Source organism: Netta rufina, assembly GCF_964035555.1.
Source record: "Netta rufina genome assembly, chromosome: 6".
Classification (NCBI taxonomy): Eukaryota; Metazoa; Chordata; class Aves; order Anseriformes; family Anatidae; genus Netta; species Netta rufina.
Genome location: NC_140129.1, coordinates 22962903 through 22985550, shown reverse-complemented (window position 1 = coordinate 22985550; position 22648 = coordinate 22962903). Strand labels below are relative to the sequence as shown.

The 22648-nt window shown below is 35.8% G+C and overlaps 1 protein-coding gene across 3 annotated transcripts in view; it reads left to right on the top strand.

Moving 5' to 3' along the window:
- Positions 1-22648, top strand: part of SLC4A10 (solute carrier family 4 member 10) — a gene marked incomplete at both ends in the record, with an annotated part of 152998 nt that overhangs the window by 88075 nt on the left and 42275 nt on the right. For 2 of the 3 annotated variants that reach the window (XM_084289661.1, XM_084289660.1), the window contains 2 exons: positions 9229-9417; positions 20091-20182. In XM_084289661.1, the coding sequence (XP_084145787.1) occupies positions 9229-9417; positions 20091-20182 (281 nt within the window). The remainder of the gene's footprint in view (positions 1-9228; positions 9418-20090; positions 20183-22648) is intronic. The other variant, XM_084289662.1, reaches the window with a different exon arrangement.

Below are 22648 nucleotides of genomic sequence, written 5' to 3'. Positions count from 1 at the left end.
CCTAAATTGTTTCTGTCAAACTGACGCAAAATATTATTAATCCAAATCTGCAGTAATTTGTGTGGGTTTCTGCACTGTGCTGAGATCTGATTCTGCCATGAATCATAGTCTGAATCAGAGCTTCGTATTTTTTCTTGATGATGATAGAAGCTAAACATGAAGGTCAAAAAGCAGCTGATTTGCAAGAACAAAGGTGTTTATCAGTATATGCTGCTTTATTGTTTATTAAAAAAATCAAGAAACACTCAAATGTGCTTTTTGATGTTTTTTATTACTGTTTCCTTAAATAGTACACTAAGATTTTCAGGTTTGAGCTGTATGGTTTTAATTCAGAAATCACTCAGCAACTTCCACAGTCAGCTAAGGCAGATCCCTTCCAGAATTGCTGTTATTTAAGTAGATAAAAAGGTAAGGATTATTGCAATAAAAATAACTCCAGCAAACTTCCTTCTCCCTCCCTGTCCTCCAATTGGAAGGTACTGCATAGTGAAACCATAATAAATTCATGTTTATAATCTCTTAATCCCTAGTTAGTTGTACTCATTTAGTTTTTATTTATTTGTTTACTTAACGTGTCCAAGAACTCCGAGTTCACATTACTAGTTGTGGTTTGAAACTCACGACAGATCTAAGTTGTCCCTCAGTATAGAATTTCATGAGTTACTGTAATGATGTTTTGAATCAATCTTGTTTCTGGGATATCTTGATTTGTTGGTTAGGAAAACTTTGTTGTTGTTATTTTATTTGTTTGTTTTCTGAGAAGAGGTTTAGAATGACTTTCCTGAATTAGCATGTACCATTTGCACTTTAGAAGTACCTTATGTTGTGGCACGTGTGAGTGTATTTCATTGGTTATTTTATTTGATCTGAGGGACAGGCGTGTCTTTCTAATAATTTAATACATGATAGGGTTTGCATGTGTCTTTGTCTTTGAGAAAGGATTTTTTTTTTCCCACTGCAGATTCAAAAAGCAATGAGTTGTTGTTGTTTTTTAAGCAACTTTTCAGCAGGTTCTTATTGTGAGTGAGTCATTCTCTAAATTACCCATGTTCCGTCTCAGGTTCCTCTGAAGAGATTTCCCTAGAAATAAAGTTGCTATTCCGTTTGCTTTTGTCTATTATTATTTGTATTGCTTTCCTCTTCCTCAGTCCTGTTCCTTTGTAATTTGTTACTATAATACTATGTATGCAGTTCCTTCTCTCCAGTGTTTACAAAATGTTAGAAAGACTTTGGTACAAATTAGGCAGCACTGGTAGGAGGAATTACTTTAATGGTGGTGGTAGCAGCCATGCCACCAAGAAATGTGTGCTAGGTATGTTAGAAATGTGACAATTCCCAATAATGTGATGGTCTTTTTCCTTATGAACAACTGCTGGACCTGAGCTGGATCTCTCAGGAAATCCTTTCCTGTCTGTTCTACTCAGCTGTTATTCACTGTCAGTAGTTACAATCTTATGTATTATGTGCTGTACAATTCAAACGTTTTCACCATGGTGTTGGTGTGTATTTCAGTTGTATATGACAATCCTGACCGTGAGAATTTAAAGAAACTAGCTTCTTGGCTTCAGTTATCAACATTCCACTCCCTAGATTAATTTCAGTTCTTGTGCTTCTGATTAACAGTTCATTACCAGAGTTTTGTTGTTGTTGTTTCAAACGTAATCTGTTGGTGATTTTCTGCATTACTATATTTCATGATATCTTTTGGGAACAAGTATGTTAGTTGGTCACCTGTACCTTCTTTTGTTTTTACTTGCCTTAACGCTTTGATTAAGGAAAAATGCATGTTGTGTATTTGTATTTGTCAGTAACATCTTGTTATCTGGGCTACATTCCAATTTCAAATTGTACTGTATCGATATCAGTCTTTGTATCCTTGAAAGAGTTATACTTAATCTACATTGCTAAATTGAGACAAAGAATTCCTATTTGTTTTAGTCAAGGCTTTTAATCTATAAACACTTACTAAAGCATTAAACCGCCAGCACTTAGCCCTTGAAAGTTTCTTTTATTAAAGTCTGTGTTTTAAGACCTTAATGGGCTTGTGGTAAAATCTACAGATGAAAAACATCTTTTATACTGTTTGTATGGCTTTCAGAACATTTTGTATTTCATCCCTGGAAACTTTGATAGTTCTGCGTAAAGATATTTTGGCACCAGCGACGTGGTGAAAATTTTTAAATCATCCTGTCTTTCAGCTTGTCCATTCTTGATTAGATTCTTTTTCATTCCAACTCTTATTAAAAAATGACTTTATCTACAAGACTGTAAATTTCTTTGGACAGACACCCCATTTTCTGTGTTGATAGAGAGCTTATTCATACCTATGACGCTAAATTTACAGACAATAGCTTATTGTAGTAGAGACTCCTGAGATGAATTTCCAACACTGTCATCAAACAGGGAAACAGCATGACCACTTCTGACATTTCTCAACTTGTTCTTAAATTTTATGTGACAGTCTTTATTTTTTCTTTGTAAACAGCTCAATTCCCCTGCAGAACCTCCTAAAAGTGCATTTTTATTAAATGTATTTTAGGTTTTATTTATTACTGTTCTTAATAACCAACTCTTTTTTCATATGTCTTTGCAGTGGCTCCTGTATCAGTAAGCTAGCACTGCAAACACAAGGAATTCCTTTGAACATTTGATGTAGTAATATTTTATCGATCACTTCTGTATAGAACATATGCTAAAAGGAAGTCTGAAAAATCTATGTAATCAAAACATTTTATTTTGGAACTTGTCTCTTGAGGAGGTATTTGCCAGAATCTGGCTGCACCATTAGAGAGCAGCTTCTCTGTGTTGTTCAAGTTGGCAGATGAAAATGTTCTCTTTTGATATTTTCATTTAGTTCCTTTGAAACCATGTAGATTCTCAGATTACCATCTGTTTTTTTTTGATTGTAACCACTGAATGAACCCAAAAGGTTCTTCCACTTAACATATGATGCCATTTTGTATCGTTTGGTTCAAAAACTGTTTGGTCCAGCCTTTAATAGCAATACATTCTCTAAAATATGAATCACAGATCTCGCGTTTTCTTCTAATTGTGCAGAGTGTACTATGAACAAATGTGAAACCTTGTAAAATACAAACTGTGGCCTCAGAGTTGCATGGTAGTGCTTTGGTGACTTGCATATATTTGAAATATTAGCTAGTCCTATTTATTAATGAAAAAACGGTCATTTAAAAAAAATAATAAATATTTTCATGCTTCACAATACAGAGATCTGACTGTTTTTTTCCCAAGCAGTCTTTTGTTTGCTCCTCATGACTGAATTTTCAATCTGTGTAACAGCTTAATCTTGTGATTGAGGTCACTGGACTCTGTGCTCAACAACCCAGGGCATTACATCCCAAGTGTGCATCTTCATTGATTTCGGTAATAGCACGTTAAGCTTTCAATCTGAAAAAGTCGTCTTTTGTCTTTGTTTGCTTTAAGCTATATTACTCCATCATAGCAATGTATTTAATATTTAAACTGGCTCCAGTTTAGATTCTATTTCACTGTTTTCATTTGTTTCAGCTGTAACACTCATGCTTTATTATGTTTCTGACAGTGTTTTTATGGTAAACTTAGCTTTTATTGCAAACACAATAACAAAGCAGAGGATTGCCTGTGAGCAGTCTGTTTCTTTCAGTTTGACCCTCCACCTCTCTTTTGTTGAGCTTTCACCTTCTCACTTTACACAGGTGTTTGTGTTTGCTTTATTTACAGCTTACCATGTTGTGATTACCTCTACAGAGAAACCTTTGTCAGGTTTTATTCCTTTGTCTGTGGGTGAACTGTAAAGCTCTTACCAACATCTAAGTTGCATGGCATTTTTTTTTTTGTGTTTTCCCATGTTAACCGCAAATGTGGGAATGTTTCACAAGTCAATTTCATTTTTCATTGTGTGTATAGACAGAACCAATGTCACTCATGACTCACACTCTACACAGAGATGCAAAATATCTTGTTTTATGAGGCTTCCGTTGTTCTTTTGGTAGCATCCCCTGTGTTAGGATAGTTCTGGGTTACAGCAGTGCTTGCTCTCTGAGATGCGAGTTGGGAATATTAGCCTAATCTACTGTTTACAGTTTTGTGAACATGCTAGCCTTTGTTCTTCAGTAAAATTGCAGACTCTTTGTTTGAAAAGCAGACATTTTTCACTGTCTGTGTAACTTTTCAAACAGTTGAGTTGAGAAGTTGAACAAAGTACATGTAATTTCAGGTAGAGTTGAAAATAGAACCTGGCACTCAGTGCACTGGAACATGCTGCTTCCTTAGCTGAACAGGTTAAATGCACTGGCTTAGATAGCTCACATCTAATCACCCTTGTAAACACCAGAACCAAGAATCCCAATTGTTAGTTTTCTATTGCTCCTAGAGCCTAACTCACTAGGTATTATGTACATATTACATATGTATTAGGTTGCAGGTTAGTATAAAAGACAGCATTTCAGCTTCATGTCCTGCATAAAGCACTGCTTTATGGTTGCTTGTGTTTCGTCTCCCCTGTCTATAAGGGAAAGAACAACTGAAAAAAAAACCTTGGATTTTAAATTAGGTTTTGTAGTCAGCTGTCACTGCAGTCATGACGCACAGAAAAGCCCATGTGTACTATTCTTTTATCATTAATCTCTCATTTTGTCCTGCAATTGCAGTTATAAAATTTGGAAGATTGAGAGGTGTAAATACCAGTAACCTCACTGGAGAATGTTGAGTTCAGTTTCTCCTGCTGTAAACTGTGAATGCCAACCTATATCAGGAGAATATCAGGATATATCAGGCCCATGAATTCTGAACTTGTATTTTCTCTGGTATACAGTTCAAAAGTAAGAGCTCCAGATCTTGTTTATTTACTCACCACTGCAGAAAACAGGCCCAGTTTAGCTTATCTGTCTGTCAGATGTTACTTGTTTGACCTCAGAGGTATTTTGTTACAAATGCAATACTCCTTATATAAATTTATTCTGTGTTTCACCTCAGAGTTCCCTGTAGTATATGCACAATGTGATGGACGTGCTGTGAACCTTGAGCAGCAGGGAGAGAGGTGTCACTTGAGCGTTCTCTTAACTTCTCTTATTTGTTTGGACCTGGGATGGTTCCACATGAATCTGGCTGTGTGTCTCTGTACAGCACCCATAACGAAACTGTGGTATGTACTAGTCATCTCCACAGTGAGTGAAAGAAGCCAACCTACTTTTACATCCTAGCTGACCCTAGGGGTGGGGTAGATATGGTTTGCTGTGCTGAGGTTACAGACGTGAGCCACGCTGTATTTGAACTAATTTGAAGTGTCTGCACCCCTGATGCATTCATTTGCAGTCTGGGTAAATTGTTCACAGATGATGAGGAGTTACATTTGAGTTAGAAAAATATGTTGTTTAGGTGCTCACATTAAGTACTCACATTTGCTTTCAAAATCAATTTTCAGATGGGTACGTTTTATGTAAATAATGTATTGTAATGGAGTCTGAATGGAGAAAGCATTTTTGAAATTACATGAAACCTCAAGTTCCTTTGAATCTTTTTAAGTGACTAGGGCAGGAAGAGTATCTGTCTTTAAAAGCCTAAGAAATATATATCACAGTTCCTTATAAGTCCAGATTCCTTACTGAAGAAACATTCTGTTTTAGTGTTCCTAATGTCAGAAGAAATGGTATGATAGGAACAATTAGATTGGGTAAAGCTATATTGCTGGATATTCCACACATTGTCATGTTGAAAGTTGCTTGTGGTTGTGAAACAACCTTGAAAAACATAATGGTGATCTGTATCTCTGGATAGAAGGGCTCACCAAGATTTTTTCTCGTGAATGTTCTTTTAAATTAATAGAAAAAAATGCCCGTACCTTGTTGCTCAGCACAGAAACCCCGGAGAGTCTTTGCTGTTACATAAGTATATAGCTGAGATACATTGCTGCAAAGCTATAGGTCTGTTCTCTTTTCTCTCTTTTCTCTCTCTCTCTTTTTTTTTTTTTTTTTTTTTTTTTGTTATTTGAGAAATGGTCATGTGCTCTAGATACAAAAGTGCAGAACCACAACTTTGGAAAGCAGGGGCAGCTTCAGCTGGTGGGATCACATTGGATCCTTCTGACACAGCATGAAGGAATTAGCGTCTATTTTGAAGATGAAATGTTAAAAACATTCTTTTTTAACATTTACTCTCAGATCTTAAACTTTGTGGCCCGTGTTTTCAAGCTTAGCTTTGTATTCAAGAGAGTTATCGTTGACATTGCAGAGGCTAGGGTTTTTAAAGGATATATTGAAAAACTTGTGAAGAAACTGAAGTGAAATCCTATAATGGTAGGTGCTAATGGAGTCAGTCTTCTTATTACTATTCGAATCTGTTCAGGTTAAAATACAGCAATCTGGCAATAATTTACACTAAAACTATAGCTGCTATTGCAAATAGATTTGTATTTAAAGGAACGACAACTTGGGAGTATCAAGGTAAGAAAAGTAGCCTTCACTGTTCCCAATTCTGAATTCATCTCCCATTTTTTGCATGTGTCAGACATGCTATAGTAAAGGGGAAGTTGTGAAAAAAAAAAAAAAAAAAAAGAAAACTTGAGGTAAGCCACTTTCTTCTCAGTTTGGAAGGAAATACAAGTTGTTAGTCACCACACTGGCATACAACACTACCTCCCTCCATGGTTTGTGTGACTGTTAGTGAGGCTGGCAGAGCATCCAAGCAAGGAAGAGGAGAGTGATTTTCTTTTTCCTGGTATTTTCTCTCCTCAAGTGGCAAATCTTATATAGTGACATCATCCTCAGAAATTAATATATATCAATATTTAATATGGAAAATACTGTAATTCCAGGAATGACACAATACAAGTGGAGTTCCACTGATCTGTAAGAACGATGATGACCACAACCGTAAATTTAACTGTTCTAGAGAAGTCCTTTTTTTCAGCTCTTCCTTTTGATTTCTGTTTTAGAGCAACTCAAAGAAGGTAATACTTGTTTATGCATCTTTTTACAATGTGTATTTTGGTCAGCAGAATTAAAAAGGATCTTTTCAATTGTGCTTTAGCATTTATGCCCTAAGTTATATGATTATTACTTATTTTCCTGTGAAGATCGCCTAGCTCTCACATTACAGAAATTACTGGCCTGTTTTGGGAACTGTGATATGCCAGTTCGTGTACTATGCCTGTCTAAAAGGGAAGATATTCTTATCTTCAAGGCTGTTTTCCAAAAAGTCGTAAAGTTGAGCAAGAAAATGGATACCTTTCTTGGAGATGGTGCTTTTTTCTTGTGTTGCAAATCTGTCCTTATTCTTGCCTCCTTCTGCAAAATAACATTACTGAAAGCGTTCTCTTGAACTCATGTTACCTTCTCTTTTGCCTGTCACTCTCTTGTTATCGTAGTTTTCTCTCTTTTCCGTGGCAGTCTAGAGTAATGGTAAAAATGTGTTTGTCTTGTCTGGGGGTGCAGAGATACCTGACCTGGTGGCATTTGAGTTAACTCTGGAGATAAAAGTTACCTTTAGAGACAGGTGAAGCACTCCAAAAATAAGCTGTATTAGTTTAGGCACAGCACCAGGCAGTGTTACTTCTGGGCATGAGCTGCTTGGTGAACACAGTTGCTAACACTGGGCAGAATGTAATTGCTGGAGAGGGTCAGAGGCAATGTTGGAAAGCTCTGCACTGCTCTACATGGTGAGATGCGGATACATCTCTCATGTTTGCATCTGTTGACAGCTGTATTTGGCTATGGACCTAGTCACATCTTTTTGTGTGTGTTGTCATAGAGCTGTTGGTAGCCCCTTCACATTAAGTGAAACATGCAGTTAGAGTTCAGTTCTTAAAGTAGCAATGTGTGACACATTGGATTGTTATGGGGATACTGAGAACTTCAGAAAAATGTTTTTTTTCGTTTTGTTTTGTTTGTTTGTTTTGTTTTTGTTTTTGTTTTTGTTTTTTTTTTTAATTTGTATACAGGGGGTAGTTGTTTTAGCAATTAAACTCTGCATTTAACTAGTATAATTATTTAATGCTTTATATTCTCAATTGTGCTCTTGGCAATTATCAGAGACCTGACATTATTTCTCTAGTGATGGTGCATCTGTGTTTTATTTTTTCTGTTCTGCTTGCTTTGCCACTGACTTTACTGGTAGATATGAATCTGACTCCGGCAGAGAATCATGAGTTCTCTGAATTTTCAGTACAAGAAGTTTTTGACTCAGCTTTATTTTATCACTGTTTTTGTGCAGCACAGTTTATTCTAATGAATGTGCAAGGACATTGTGTACTTAAATGCTGTTTTACTTGCTTTGATACAGATTTTTCTTTTTTTTCCTTTCCTTCTGTTAAGCGTTATTACTAATTGCTAATAGAATTTCCCAAAACAATGATAAAATGGCCCTACAAAATTCTCAACAATTCTTTCCTATTCAAAATGTGTAATGCATATTTATCAGGAGTTTTGAATGCGAATATGTTAATATTTTCTGTCAGTGGACTGCAAAAATGACTGATTATTTTAGCAGCAGGATCAGCTTGACTGACACATCCATGTAATGATTCTCTTGCATGAACATAGGCATCGGGCAGTAGAAAGAGATCCTATTAGTTATTTCCCAGTAATGCTTCAAATTTTCCCATATCATCTTACCTCAGGGGTGATACCATGATCAGGCAGGTGGTTTTCCCAGAGCGAGCAAGGCTCATTCCCTGCACTCTGGGTGTGCTGAGCCCTGCGATTTCCCCAAATGTGGGAATCTCGACTGCATATGTATTTTTTTAATTGTATTGAAAGTTCTGTAACTGTAATTGTGAGAAACAGAACTAGACTGTAATCTTCTGTGGTAAGTATAAAAGGAACCAAAAAGTTTTCTCCTCACAATAAGCTGGTCCTTTGTAGCACGTAAGGTATTGGTTGTTGGGGTGGTGGAGAGGCACCTTATATACATCATAACCTTGGGTTTAAATACATTATGTATGGGAATGCTTATAACGCTTCAGAGTTATATAGGTGACCTTAGTATGGGAACGACATAACTTTTGAGGAATTGACTTTGTTACATCAATACCATCATTTATTTATCTATTCATTAATTTGTGGGAGTGAAACACTTCTAGATAAAACTTACCATGCTTTAATACTTGTCACATTAAACTAACAGATACCTTTCATTGGTAATCCCATAGGGCAATTATTGTTATTGCAACGTCTTTAAGCAAAGTTTTTCCTCTTTCCCCTCTCTTATTATGTTTATGTATTTATTTTTCAGATATGATTCTGGATCAGCAGGTAGGCTCTGGGCAGCTCAGTGAGGATGTTCGTCACAGAGTGCACGAGGCGTTACTGAAACAGCATCACCATCAGAACCAGAAGAAACTGAGCAACAGGATCCCAATTGTGAGATCCTTTGCTGATATTGGAAAGAAGCAGTCTGAGCCACATTCCATGGATAAAAATGGTAATGCGTTGCTTTATTTTGCATTTTGAGCTTTTGATAACATTTGTCTGCCCAGTGTTGCGTGTGCTTTGTACCCACAGCTTGAACTCAAAGTGATTATACTCTGAAAAGTTCTTGTATAAAAACTGTACCTTTTATGTGAGAGAGTGGTTCCTCATGCATTCAGTAACATGCTTGTTTAAGTTCGAAATTCAGGAATCTGGAACAACTCAGTGCTGTGCAGATATGTCCAGGTGAACTAGTTTGGTTTTGGAAGCAGGATAGCTCTGTAAATGTGGCATTCTGTCCTGTACAATTGGCGTAATACATTGTCCCTAGTGCAGTACCCCTGAACTACATGTATGGTGTTTTAGGCAGAGTGTTGGAGATTTTGCAGTTGAGTTCACAGGGTTAAAATGAGAAAAACATTCTCAAGGCAACACCGTTGGAGAGAAAACACAAGAACTGTTCATTATTCTTTGAGAAAATCACTTTTTGGAAAATGGTATTTATGAAAATGCAAGAGCAAGTCTGCAGAGTTGTTCTGCAGTAAAATATTGGCTTAACTTTTTTTTCTTGCTTGCTTTTATAGACGCCATTATATGCGATACTGTTATTATTGGTAATCATAGTGAAAGATCTTTTCTTATTCCTCTTTCTTATTAACATGAACACACACATGTGTAATGAAACTCACAGCAAAATTTTGCGTATATGTACAGTTAATTCACTAGAATTATGCACTGCAGAATTACTGGGCCTCCATACACAGTACTATTACAACACCCACAACATTTTTGTCTGAGCACCACTGGACTGAGTGACTCTTATTCCAGAAATGCCTTAGCTTTAGAGAAATCTCAATCTGTTCTGCCGTGTCGCTGTTCAGTGCTGTATTGAGCTCACCTGTCACCTGGAGAAGTGGAGAGTGAGAAAACAGCCACAGATACAGGTGCTGCAAGAGGCACCTACATGCTGTGAGGCATAGGACAGGAATGGGGAGTGAGAAAGCCATAGTGAGGTTTGATCTGGAAACACGAGGCTATTGACACAAAGATTATCTTTGTTTTCAAGGAAGGATCATTTATTTCAACCATTGCTGTGTAAAGTTTTAATAGGTACTTCTAAATCTAGCTGCTTGGGAGAGACTGTCAGATCTAAAAGGCAACATATAATCTCATATGAAGATGATATAAAGTAGAAACATATTTATTGTGCCACAATAACATTTTAAGAGTAAGGAAAAAATAATGTATGTGAAGATGTGATTATGTGTATAGATACACAGAAGTAGTAAAACTAAGTTGGATGATTGTCTGTCCTTTTTAAGGCAACTTTTCTGTTGGTTTTGTGCAAATTTTGCTGATGGCCTTAAACAGATGTTCTAGAGTAACTTTTAAGAAAGCTGATGCTATAATGTTCCTATTCCTCAGTTTCCATGGGAGGAAAGACAGATGCTTGCACTTCTTAAGCTTTTTACAATAGGTCTTATGTAACAAATAGGTCTCCTTAAAAAGGCCCCTCAGGACAAGCTGTGAAAATATAAGATCAATATCAGTAACGTTCTCTGTATGTTAATAGAACTGATGCATCAGTTCCCTCCAGAAACATCTCACTTTTTTCTAGGTTTCTTGTGGGAACCTTCATATCGCTAATTCTCAAAGAAACAGATTCCAATCAGGACAGCGTGTTGAAAATGCTAGTTTCATATACCCAGTGGTTAAGTGATTCTTTAAGTCGGGGCACGCATTCTTAAAGGTTTCCATCTGTCTGTGCTTATTTTGCAAGAAGAAAAACTACTGAGTTCCAGTTCATCTGCTTTTGTAGAGGTGCCTCAGAGCACTCTAACCCCTGGTTTAAAAAATCACCCAATCACTTCAATTATATTATTTAAATTAAGTTAAATGTACTGTAAACAGTAAAAATCTAAACAGTTGTGGGAACATTTATGGAAAAGTAAATCAGCTTCTTAGCTAAATTGCAGTGAAGCTTTCCAAAAACAGTCTTTTTGGACACGGATATCTTCTAATCAGTTTGAAGCACTGCTCTTCTACTTGCATTCCATAAGTGTTAATGCACATTTGGCAGTCTCCTGTACTGACCTCTTCAAAATAGATGATGGCCCTATGATAAAGCAAAGAAGGGTTGTTTTATTTTAAGTTTCTATCTTACCATCTATTACCCTGTTACATTAAAAGGTTTGAATCTTATTTTATTACCTGAATTCTACTAAAATTAGTATTAGCTTTATAAGAAGAAAATTCCATCTATATTTTTGGTTTTCAAAAGAAAAATATTTTTCGTTTTTTCACTTCAAGACACCAGCCAATCAGCATCCCATGGGCTTAAGAGGCAACCATTATCCCAGCACTCCAGGATTAAAGGAGTGGGGACTGCTGCCTCTTCTAGCATAGCCCTAGTTACTTCTTTACCCTGGCTAGCATACATGGCATGTAAATTATGCAGGAATCTATGCTGAGATGCTCAACTCTATGGAACTCTGCTGTCCTTAGAAACTTGGTCAGGGGCAGGAGAGAATTTTCTGATAATTTTTTCCTGCCATTGCCCCGTGATCCAAATGCTAGAGTTCCGCTACAGTGTTACGCTCACTGCAGCTATATATTTCTTTTTTGATTGTCATGAAGCATGTGTACAAGCTTCTCTTAATAACACAAAGATGTGTTGTTAATATAAAGTTTTGAATTAGGTTAAGGGGTGTGTAAAAGAAAGCAAAATAGAGAGTTAAAACCTGATATTATCATCAGGAGTGTGTTGTGAGACACATCCTTGTTTCTTGAAGACTAACTGGTAAAGTACAATTGAAGCGTTGTTTTAGCTTCCTAGTTACCCATTTGTGCACAAACATGGTATAGAATATACGAACAAAAATATTCCATGTATTGTCAACAGTAGCAGTGGTGTTCTCTCTTTTTAGTACTAAAAATGTATTAAAATAGTAAAATATTTTACTTTTACTTTTTTTTTTTTTTTTTTGGATGGGAAGCTTAATTCATAGAAAACTGTAGGGAGAAAAACAGGCAATCTTAAATACTACTGATGAACTTACAGTCCAGGGATACATGCACCTTTAGGAAGGTGAATGATGCAGGAGAAGTTAGAGAATTTTTCTGGCTATAAGAAAATTCTTAATCTGGTTAAATTTGGGTTTAGTGAAGGCAGTGTAACTGATAAAAATCAGTGGTCAAAACAAAAAGTGATCTGTAGTTCATGAAATAGGTTGTTCAGAGGAGTAAGTCCCTGCCATGTAGGCTGTGAGGTACATACAGTGGAGGATGTAAACCCCCTTTTTTTGTCCAAGTTCTTGACTATTCTAGTTTACTGGTGTCTCCAATTCCAGATATTTAAGAATAAAGTCTGAAAATGAAGATGTAAACTTGAATTCCATATATGGCTGTGCTGCTGACAGGCCCCTGTGATATCTTTGTTGGAAGATAGTTGTACATATGTTCTCCCTCCATTTTTTCTTTGTTTAAGAGTCTGTCAGGCCATCTAATTAATTTGCTTTGTATTTAGTAGTATTATCTTTTGTTTACAATGGCTTTTCTTCACATCCTCTGCAGGGCTAAGATGTCAGGGTGCTATGGATTTACCATGCATTTTTAATGCTGCCATGCTGTGTTTAACTTTCACTTTTCATTAAGCATCAAAACTGTGAGAATTAAAAGCCTGCTTTTGATGTTCCAATAAAAAGCGACAGTCAAATTTGGCATAAGAGCAGCAAAAATGATTTATTTTTTTAATCCAATTTGACACCAAATACCCAAAATTATTAGCTATGAGGGTAGCAATAATTTTAGCATAAATGCTCTAAAAGGCAGGTAAAAAATAGGAATCTTTGCCATTAGTAAATCAACTTTAGAAAGTTTGGTTTGGAGAGCAATTTAACTTCTTTTATTGAGATTAATAAGTTTTTCACTCTGATATCTGAGAACTGTGTCTGAGTTCCCACGACATGGTCTTAGAAGTCAAAAGAATTGCAAATGCACAACACCTTTCTATTGTTACAGGAATGCTAAAATAATTTTGTAAGCCTCTCCACTTCTATAAAGTGTTCTTTAATTCAGAATTTAAGTGTATGAAGCACAGGAAAGTAGTGGATTTGATGATAATGAAGTTAGGAAAAGGAGTTTTCATGATATAATTTTTTTTGACTAGCTATTTCACTTTTACTATAGGCTTCAGAGTGCGTCTGTGTGTGTGTATGTAATGGAATCTAGCAGACCTTTGCTGATTAAATTTGAAGAGGAAGGAACTAGGGGAGTGGTGCATGTCAGGATTAACGACTTCCAAATTGTATGTCCATGCACACCGTTGAAGTGTTCTTTACCCATAATAATGTGATCTTGTGCATGATTTCTGTTCCGTTTCTGTATGCCATTTATAACTGCTTCTTCTCCCTTGGCATCTGAACACACTTTATTAATGTAAAAATTGCATTATACCATGCATTTTATTTGATTTTGACAAATTTTGGAATTCTAAGGGGATGTTTATTCAAATGCCAAAGAACTTGAAGAAATCAATGGCATATTAAATTAGGGATCTTCATAGTTAATGGAATGAGCTGCTGGAGCAGTTTATTTCGACAGGTTCTCTTTCAAGCATTTTTCTAGTTACTTCAGTTAGTATGATTGGCCAGTTTGGACGTCTTCATTGTTTTATGGAAATATGAGCGCTTGCAGAGTTGTTTAAGACTATGCTTGGGCATCTAATTGAGGACAGCATGTTTTGGTATCCCAATTAAATCTAAATTACCAGTTCTCTGATGGCTTTTGTTACTTTCCTCAGTTTCCTAATCTCTCCTAATCATCAGTCCAAGCACTTATGGCATAACTCAGTGCCATCTTACAGCATGTGAAGTTCAGATGATGTCAATACTACCATATGGAGACAGATGGACAGTACTTGGAGCCCCATGAAAAGGGGAGGGAGGCATTCCTAGGTATGTGACCGGGTTCCTTTGTTCTGGGAATAGGTCGCAGTGAATGCCATATGTATTCCCAAGTTCTCTGCCAGTGGTGATTTTGGATCAGGTGAATTGCTCCTGCTTTCCTTGCAGGGAAGCCAAGCCCAATGATGGTTCTAGTTTAAACTAATACTTCTTTATATTCTTTTCAAATGTATGCATTTTAATCAAAATGTATTTTCCACAGGTTACTTACTATATTACTAAAATACAACTTATATTTAAAAACATTTTCATTTGATAATTATCCTTTCTCCACATTTCCTTGTAACCATGATAAAATGTATAATCTGTATGTATAAAACTGTATCATTCATCTTTGTATTTCTTTATTTTGCTCTGTCTTTGTTGTGTCTGTCTCTAACAGGCTCATCTCATCTCTGTATCTTCCTCATCTCCTATCCTTTGGGTTCTGTAAACTCCCTGAAGGTTTGGAGGTAGTATAAATACCTATTCTTGCTTGGGCTTCAGATCATTTCAAATGTACACCCATGTCTTCATCTCAGTTTCTTGACAGCATGCAACTACTTGCTATAGCGATTAAAATATACTTCAGGCCTTTGTCAGCAGCTGTGGCACATTTATGAGAAGCTTGTGTGGAATAATGTTGTTTTGGGGGGGAAAAAGTAATTTTTGATGCTATTTCTTTGTAAATCCATTTTCTTGCATCAATTTGTAAAATTGCAAATCATAGCATTTTAGTTAAAACTGCATGACTCCATGTGAATAATGTTAGAGGTTGAGGCCTACCATTAGAAAAATGGGTTAAGTGACTTCTTCCATATCCTCTTTTATTATGTATCATTAGCAAACGCCAAATCCTGCTTGCAGTTATATGGGTACAGTGGGAGTGAGATCTCCCATTGTGAGATCTCCATTGATTTAAAATATTATCTATCAAGATACCTAAAAATATGTATACAATTCAGTGTGCAAAGATGGTGTCACTGCTCTGTTATATCAGAATTTTAATATGTACTTAGGAGAACTTAGTGCTTTTCATTCATTGCTTTTTGGCCTAGGTGGACAATGAGTCCATTTAGATTTGGCAAGTTGGTTACGAATTACAGTGAAAAGCCTGAAGGCTATGATAGTTGGCTTGCAAATCAGACTTTTTTTTTTTTTTCTGAGTGGGAAAAAATATATATGCTTTAGAAAATGTAGACTACTTTTTTCTGGTTAAAATTCCTTTGACGTGTTAGTTGCATCCAATTTGTATTAACTGTGATTTTGTCTGAATAACGCTGTTCTTGGTTTTTGTTGTTGGCATTCTAGAGACCTCTTGGATATTGATTAGTAAATGCAACGTTCATAGCTAAATGTCTGAAGCCTTCAATTTTAGGGACTAAAAGTATGTTGTATGTGAAACTAATTTACTGGTATTGTTTTATTTTTTTTAATTTGATAAGACTAATAGTCTCAAAATGTTCAGTTCTGTATCTGCAAATGCAAACTTCAATTAGTGTAACAAATACGGACCTGATGGATTTTACATGGCTTGGCTTTGCATGACATAATTGTTTTGTGTGAATTTTTCCTCTATTCGAAGCTCTGGCAATTTCACACTATCTGAAAAAAAAAATCACTTTTTATGTATAACAATTTAGAAGATAATTTTAAAAACTTTTATAAACTGTGTTGATGTTAGCTTTTTATACATAGATAAGCCTTAACATCCATTTTAGCATGGTTTTATCTGTTAGGTATTAAGTTCCTTTGTATGTAGGCTGGGTATTTCAATGATACCACACTATAGATTAGTACTTAAAAAAATCCTAATGGCTCTCTGATGACATCTCAAAGAAGGCAGCTTTTCAGATGCTTTATGTAGATTGACCTCAGGATAAATAAAGGCTTTTAAACCTTAGATTTTATAAGGACTTCTGTAAGACTTGGATTTAGTGTAGCTGTATTTAAGAAACAATTTGATGCAGTGGTGACTGCTAAGGTTTTGGTGGAAGTCAGAGAGGAAATGCATATTGCTTGCTCTTTTTGGTCAATGTGTAGCATGGCAGTTCCCCTTTTCATTCACACAGCTCTTTAATTGGTTGGTGTTTCATGGAACTACCATGATGCCAATAACCATGTCCTTCATTCAGAAAAAACAATCAGCTGCTGAAATTGAAATACACCTGAGGATAAAGCACATACATACTTGCCAACATGTATTTGAAAGCTGAATAATAAATGGAAAACCAGTGTAGCATGGTGATGCACGTGGTTTCCACCAGTATACTTCTGGTCCTACCCCACAGAGAATTTCTCATGTGCTTAAGAGTATTCACCTCAAAAGTCTCCTTTAACATGAAATCATACACAAAATTAAGTTCAAGCCATCTTTGTAGCTCTGGAGTACAGGAAGCTACCAAATGTGAAAACGAGTAGTCTCAAAGTCTTTCTGCAAGGGGGAGGGCCACCATGGCACAGCATCTAACTGTTTGAAGTGCAAAATATATGGCCATATAATAAACTAAATGTGTGTACGAGTAAAAATCTCTCCAGAAAAGCAGTTGCTTTCTGCCTTTCCTTTTCTGTTGGAGGGCCACACAAAGACCAAGTTGCTGATTCTCATTTTGCAGACTGTATTGTTGCACTATGAACACGCATTCCTGCAGCGTGTTTGATAAACTTAAAAAAAATTCCTATAGATAGTGAAAAGAGAAATTAACTATCTTCTCTACCTTGTATCTTTTGATTGTTTTTCAATCCAGTGAAAAAATAAAATTGTTTTTCCAAGATCTAGAAAGCTGTCTTTTAGTTACAGAGCTATTTAAACGTCTCTTACTGCCTCAAGGTAAAACTTGTGTTCTTTCAGATTACTTCAGCATATGGGAAAATCAGAGTCTGAGGTCTTCTGTTGGCAGAGAAAAAGAACATATGCTATTCTTTAAACTTTACATACTTACTTGTTGTGGCTTTTATTTCCCACCATCTATATTTTTACTACCTAAAGGAAAAGTGGACACAATGTTTACAAGTTAGCCTTTGGACCATTATGGTAGTTGCTTAGGATGCTTTCGACACCTCAAATTATGGTGGTAAAAATTCAGTAGTATAATAGGTGGTCTGTCTCTTTTGTTGGTCAGAATCTTTTTCTCCCTGGCAGATACCCATACTCTCATTTTCTTGAAATTATGGGTCCAGAAAAAAGTTCAAATGTAAATCCATAATTAGCAACAGAAAGACAATCAACTACTACCTCTCTTGTTTTCCTGTGGATAACATCTTTATAACATAATGTGTATATTGGTATGACTAATTATTACAAGTATTACCATTCATAGAGTTCCTAGATTATAGAGGAGTTTCTAAAAGGAAGAAAGTAAGAGTTAAGCAAGTCTAAGGCTTCCTGGGAATAAGCTAAGGTAGAAATGTTCCCTGTGCATTTTATGGCTCCTATTTTAGAATCACTGTGAGGGTTTTTTTGTTACATTATAATATACATTTTTGCATATTATGTACATTATCATCAAAACAATAGATATATGCTATTTTGAAAGTTATAATACTACAGGATAGTTCTTGTAAAATTTTGTAAGACTACCAAATAAAAAATACAGAAAAAAATTATGGTATGAGATATAGTGTATGGGGATACTGAGTGATGATGGTGGAGCAATGATAGAACTCAGTGGATCTTCTGAAAGTTCTAATTAAAACAGAAATGTTGCATGGCCTGTTATCTTGCATATTTAAGAATTGCTGGCTTCTAATTGGCAAAGGTTGTCCCATGCTAAGCTTAGGAATTCATAGTCTTATTTTTATGTAAATTCTTTTAAGTTTCATTAATATATTGCCTTCTGAAGTTAATCCATAATTTTTGTCATATGAAAATACTGATCTTGACTTATTTTTAACTATGTGGCTAGGTTAACATGATAGTAATGTCTGTTTTTCTGTCACTTTCCTGTTTGTTTCACTGTGGTGCTGAACAAAAGCCCTAATTTCTAGTCTTGTTTTGATCTTTGTCCTGAATCAGAAAGAGAATAAAAGAATTTACATTTTAAAGATTGATACGTTTAATAATAAGATTTTTACTAATACCTTTTGGAACATTCTGTGCCTGTATTTAGTCAAAGTGAAATCTCTCTGGCTAAGCTACCAGGATGCAGCACAAGTCAAATAAATGTTTTGTGGTGTGGGAGATTTGCCTAATGGAAAATGAAATGTTGATTTTCATGAAAATCAACCTTTTCCTTGAGCAAGTTTCTCAACTCGATTTTGCTCAAGCTCAGTTCATGACCAGAGTTAGCCAGGGATACTGCACTGCTCAGCTGTGACAGAAGCTGGACACTGTAGATTTGTGGCCATGGTTGAGATACTTCTGTGTGTCTCCTGTTCTGTTAGGTCTGGATTCTGCAAAGTGCTCCATTTCCCAACTGGCTGAAGATATGCTTAGACTGCAAATGGATTTAACAAAATGTGAGGGCGGACACACCATGGCTTTTTGAATTGCCCAAACAACGCGCCTAGCTTAGGACTGTCTTTATCTTCATAAGTCTTGAACATATGGTCTTTGTTACTTTGCAAGTTTAGGTTGATTTTCACCAGAACCAGTGTTTTCACATCATCATTTCTTAGTCATATGAGAGACTTTATTTGCTATGGAAACAAATATATGCTGGGCACAAGATGCTGATTCTGGGCCAGCTGGACTCTGCAGTTATTCCTGGGTATGTGTTAGGGCAGTAAGAGATAGTTGGCTCGTACACTTAGCACTTCTTTCTGTACTTTGTTGTGGTGTTCAGAGCTGTGAGCAGGTCTCACATGCCAGGGAGAGTGTAAGAGTAAAGGCAAGCAGGGAATGTCCAGTTAACCTATGGGGTTTGCATGATGCCCTACTGCCAGCCCCACACCCTCAGTGTGTGTGTGTGGTGTCTTCTGGCTATGTACAGGAGCATTAAGTAAATATATGCTTTATGTGACCTATATTTGTTACTTAGTTCTGTTTTTTCTTTTTTAGCTTTTGTTGACAAATTTTAGCTGGTCACAAGGCTTACTGTTTCCTACATGAGACTGAGGCATGTTTAAACTCTTCTCATCTTGAGATGTTTTTAAAATTTCCAAAAAAATGTTATACTAAATCCTCACAGAAATTTTTTGAAAATGTTTGCTGAAACATTTGTTTTATACATGTCAATATCCCATTGTTCAATACTGAGATGAAATCATCTTAATTTCCTATATTACTATTTTTATAGCATCCCACTCTTATGCTAGGTTTTGTGGTATATTTTATAATCAGAACATTCTTTTACACATGAGTAAATTTATGGATATTAGTAGTCCTGTTTTTTTCAGTGGGGAGTAGTCTTGCAGACAGATACTGCCCCAAACTTGGCAGTTCCTCAAATTACTTACAAAAATTATATAAATGCAGGACTTTCTTCAAATGTAATATCTTAAACATTGTAAGCTTTAATTGGCACAGAAGGTTCGTCTTCCAATATTCAAGAATATGTCTTCCAATATTCAGGAGTATTTTCTAAGTTATGTTCTCCCATTTGTAGCTGCATGTGATAAATGTTCACTTTTGAGAATGTGTTACTCTAACTAAGTATTTAATTAAAATGCCATGTTTGGATGTTTCATTATATACATATGATATGGAATGTGTATAGTTCCTTAATTCTACCAAATATTTCATTGAATATTGCTTTATTTATAGAAGTGAGTGTTAGTATTCTGTAATGGTATTTTTTGTTAGCAGGTCAGATTGTTTCCCCACAGTCTGCTCCAGCCTGTATTGAAAACAAAAATGATGTGAGCAGAGAAAATAGCACTGTTGACTTTAGCAAGGTAAGTGTTTACTGACGGCAAAGTGAGATTCCTGACTACCAAACAGATCTTTTTAATTAAAAAAGATGAATCTATGTGAATTAGGAAAAGCTATGAAGTGCAAATTTTACTTGAGCATTAAAATTTTTCATGGCTACTGCAACACACGGTTTGTATCTAACAAAAAAGAATTCTTCGTTTTCCTGATAAATTACTGGTAACAGGAAACCACAATGTAAGAACATAGATACACATTTATTACATAACAATACAATAGGTATGTAGCTGTAGGGGGAGTTTTTAGAAATGAACAGAAAATTGTTTAATAAGGAAGGTAATTCAGAATTCTTACAATTTGGATTTACCTCTCAGATTTGTACTTTTGTAGAAGTAATGCCTGAATGCAAACTACGCTTTTTATAACCTGCACTCGTGGATTCCAGATGTCTCAAACAGAATGTGTTTCTGTAAACCTATAACTTAATACTTCTTGCAAGCCAAGATATTTCAGTACACTTCACAAAAGATGTTAGCTGTTCAGTAGTGGAGATTGCAATGACAGTTCAATGTTAGATAGCAAAGAAAAGCAAACAGCTTCTCAGCTTTAATGTAAAGGAGAATCCTAATTTGTTTAAGAAGTCTGTATGTATCTAAAACAAACTGTCACGTTAGATACAGATGACAGACCTGACAGGAATAGATGGCTTCAACTGACACATTAATACAACAAAGGTTGAGTAAGTGAAGAAAGGTAATTTAAACCAAAATTCTGAAGAGCAGCACTTTGTGTCTGTTGAATCTTAATGTTAGTGCAGCTGAGCTAAAAGTAGAGTTATGTGATTGCTCCATCTGGTGCCAGAGATATTTCCTAGCAGCAGTAGCTATTTGCACCAGTTGAATTCTTGACTGAATATGCCAGACTAGGAATGGTATATGGCTGAAATAAAGATGGGAAACAGATCTTGTTGTCAAAGATGGTGCGAAGAAAGGAGGAGGGACGGGGATGTATTGTGGACCATGTTTCTTCAGAGGTAGCAAATTGATCTATAAAATGTCACATGCTTTAAAAAAAAAAAAAAAAGGCAGGCTAATTCTTTAAAAATACTTAAGAATATAGAAAGTCAATTATAATTTTGGTTTGCTGGTATTTATTTTAAAATCGTTAACAAAAACTAATTGTTTTTGTAAATGTTCTAATATCAAGGTATAACGTTTTAATAAAGGATATCAAATAGAGATAAAGCTGGCCATTCAACATTAAGCTGTGCAGAGATGATGCTCACAACAACCTATTGTGAATGACGCGACTTTCAGTCATGCTTTTTTGCATATTTTCACAATTGCTTTGAGTCTTGTTGGATCAAAATCCTGGTCTATTATCTATATGCATAGTTTTTATTCAACAAGAATGGAGCTGCATCATCTGATCCTTCAGCCACTAGTTGTACAGCTTAGCTGATCAAAAGAGCTCTCCCTATTTAAAGTGTCATGAGAAGAGATCAACGTATCTTTGGGCTAGCCTCAGTAGTGTTAGATAGCCACAAGGATATCAGGAATGTGAAAGAAGCTTTTATTTGCAGGAATGAAATAACAGTAAAGAATTCTAATCTAGATACCTTTTTTGACTACCTTTAAATAGTTGCATGTATCCTTTTGAAGATGCATAAGTGAAATACAATTTCCCCTTGAAATGTGCTATTGCAGTAACTCCCAATGGTTATAATTGAAATTATGTGCACAGATTGAGAGGAAAGTAGAGCAGTACACTAATTTTCTTTTGAGTATTGTGATTTCTTGCTCTAATTTTGTTCCACATATTAATTTCATTTACCTTCTACCAAAAAGCACCTTTGACTACCTTGTGCATTCTCTCTTTGCTAATCTGTCTTGCTTGGGCTACTTCTAATATTCCAAATTCTGGAGTTGATTCAACCATCAACAACATGAATATGGCAGTGATACAGTGTTCATTGTATTGGTATCTATTTTTGAATTACATGAGACATCAGGAAAAGCAGTGTTGAATGTTACTTCAGTAGCATAACGAGGAAGACTTAGTTTCTGATGTTTGTACTTATAAATGTGTTGCTCCTCTTCCTCTGGGAACAGCGTGAGGCCTTTGTATTCCCAGGGTAGTATGAGTGTGTTCTAAATGGTCTGTCACAGCACTACTTTATCCTGTGTCTGTGAGCAGGATGGGGATGGCAGCTAAACAATTGCTGGTCTCTGCTTCTTCTAACAGAGGCTGACATGATCTTCAACTGTCCTGAAATATGAAATGCATGAAGAGACTGCAGCCATGTCCCTTCTCATGGCAACATTTCTGTTTTCATGTGGAAACAGTATTTCTGAATCAAAACTGCAGTTCCAATACTGATAGAGTTTGGTCTTTCAAATACCATGGGAAATAACTGACTTGTTTTTGAACATTTTGGATATGAACATTTTGTTTTCGATAGCTCTGCTTATAAGTAAATTTGATGAATA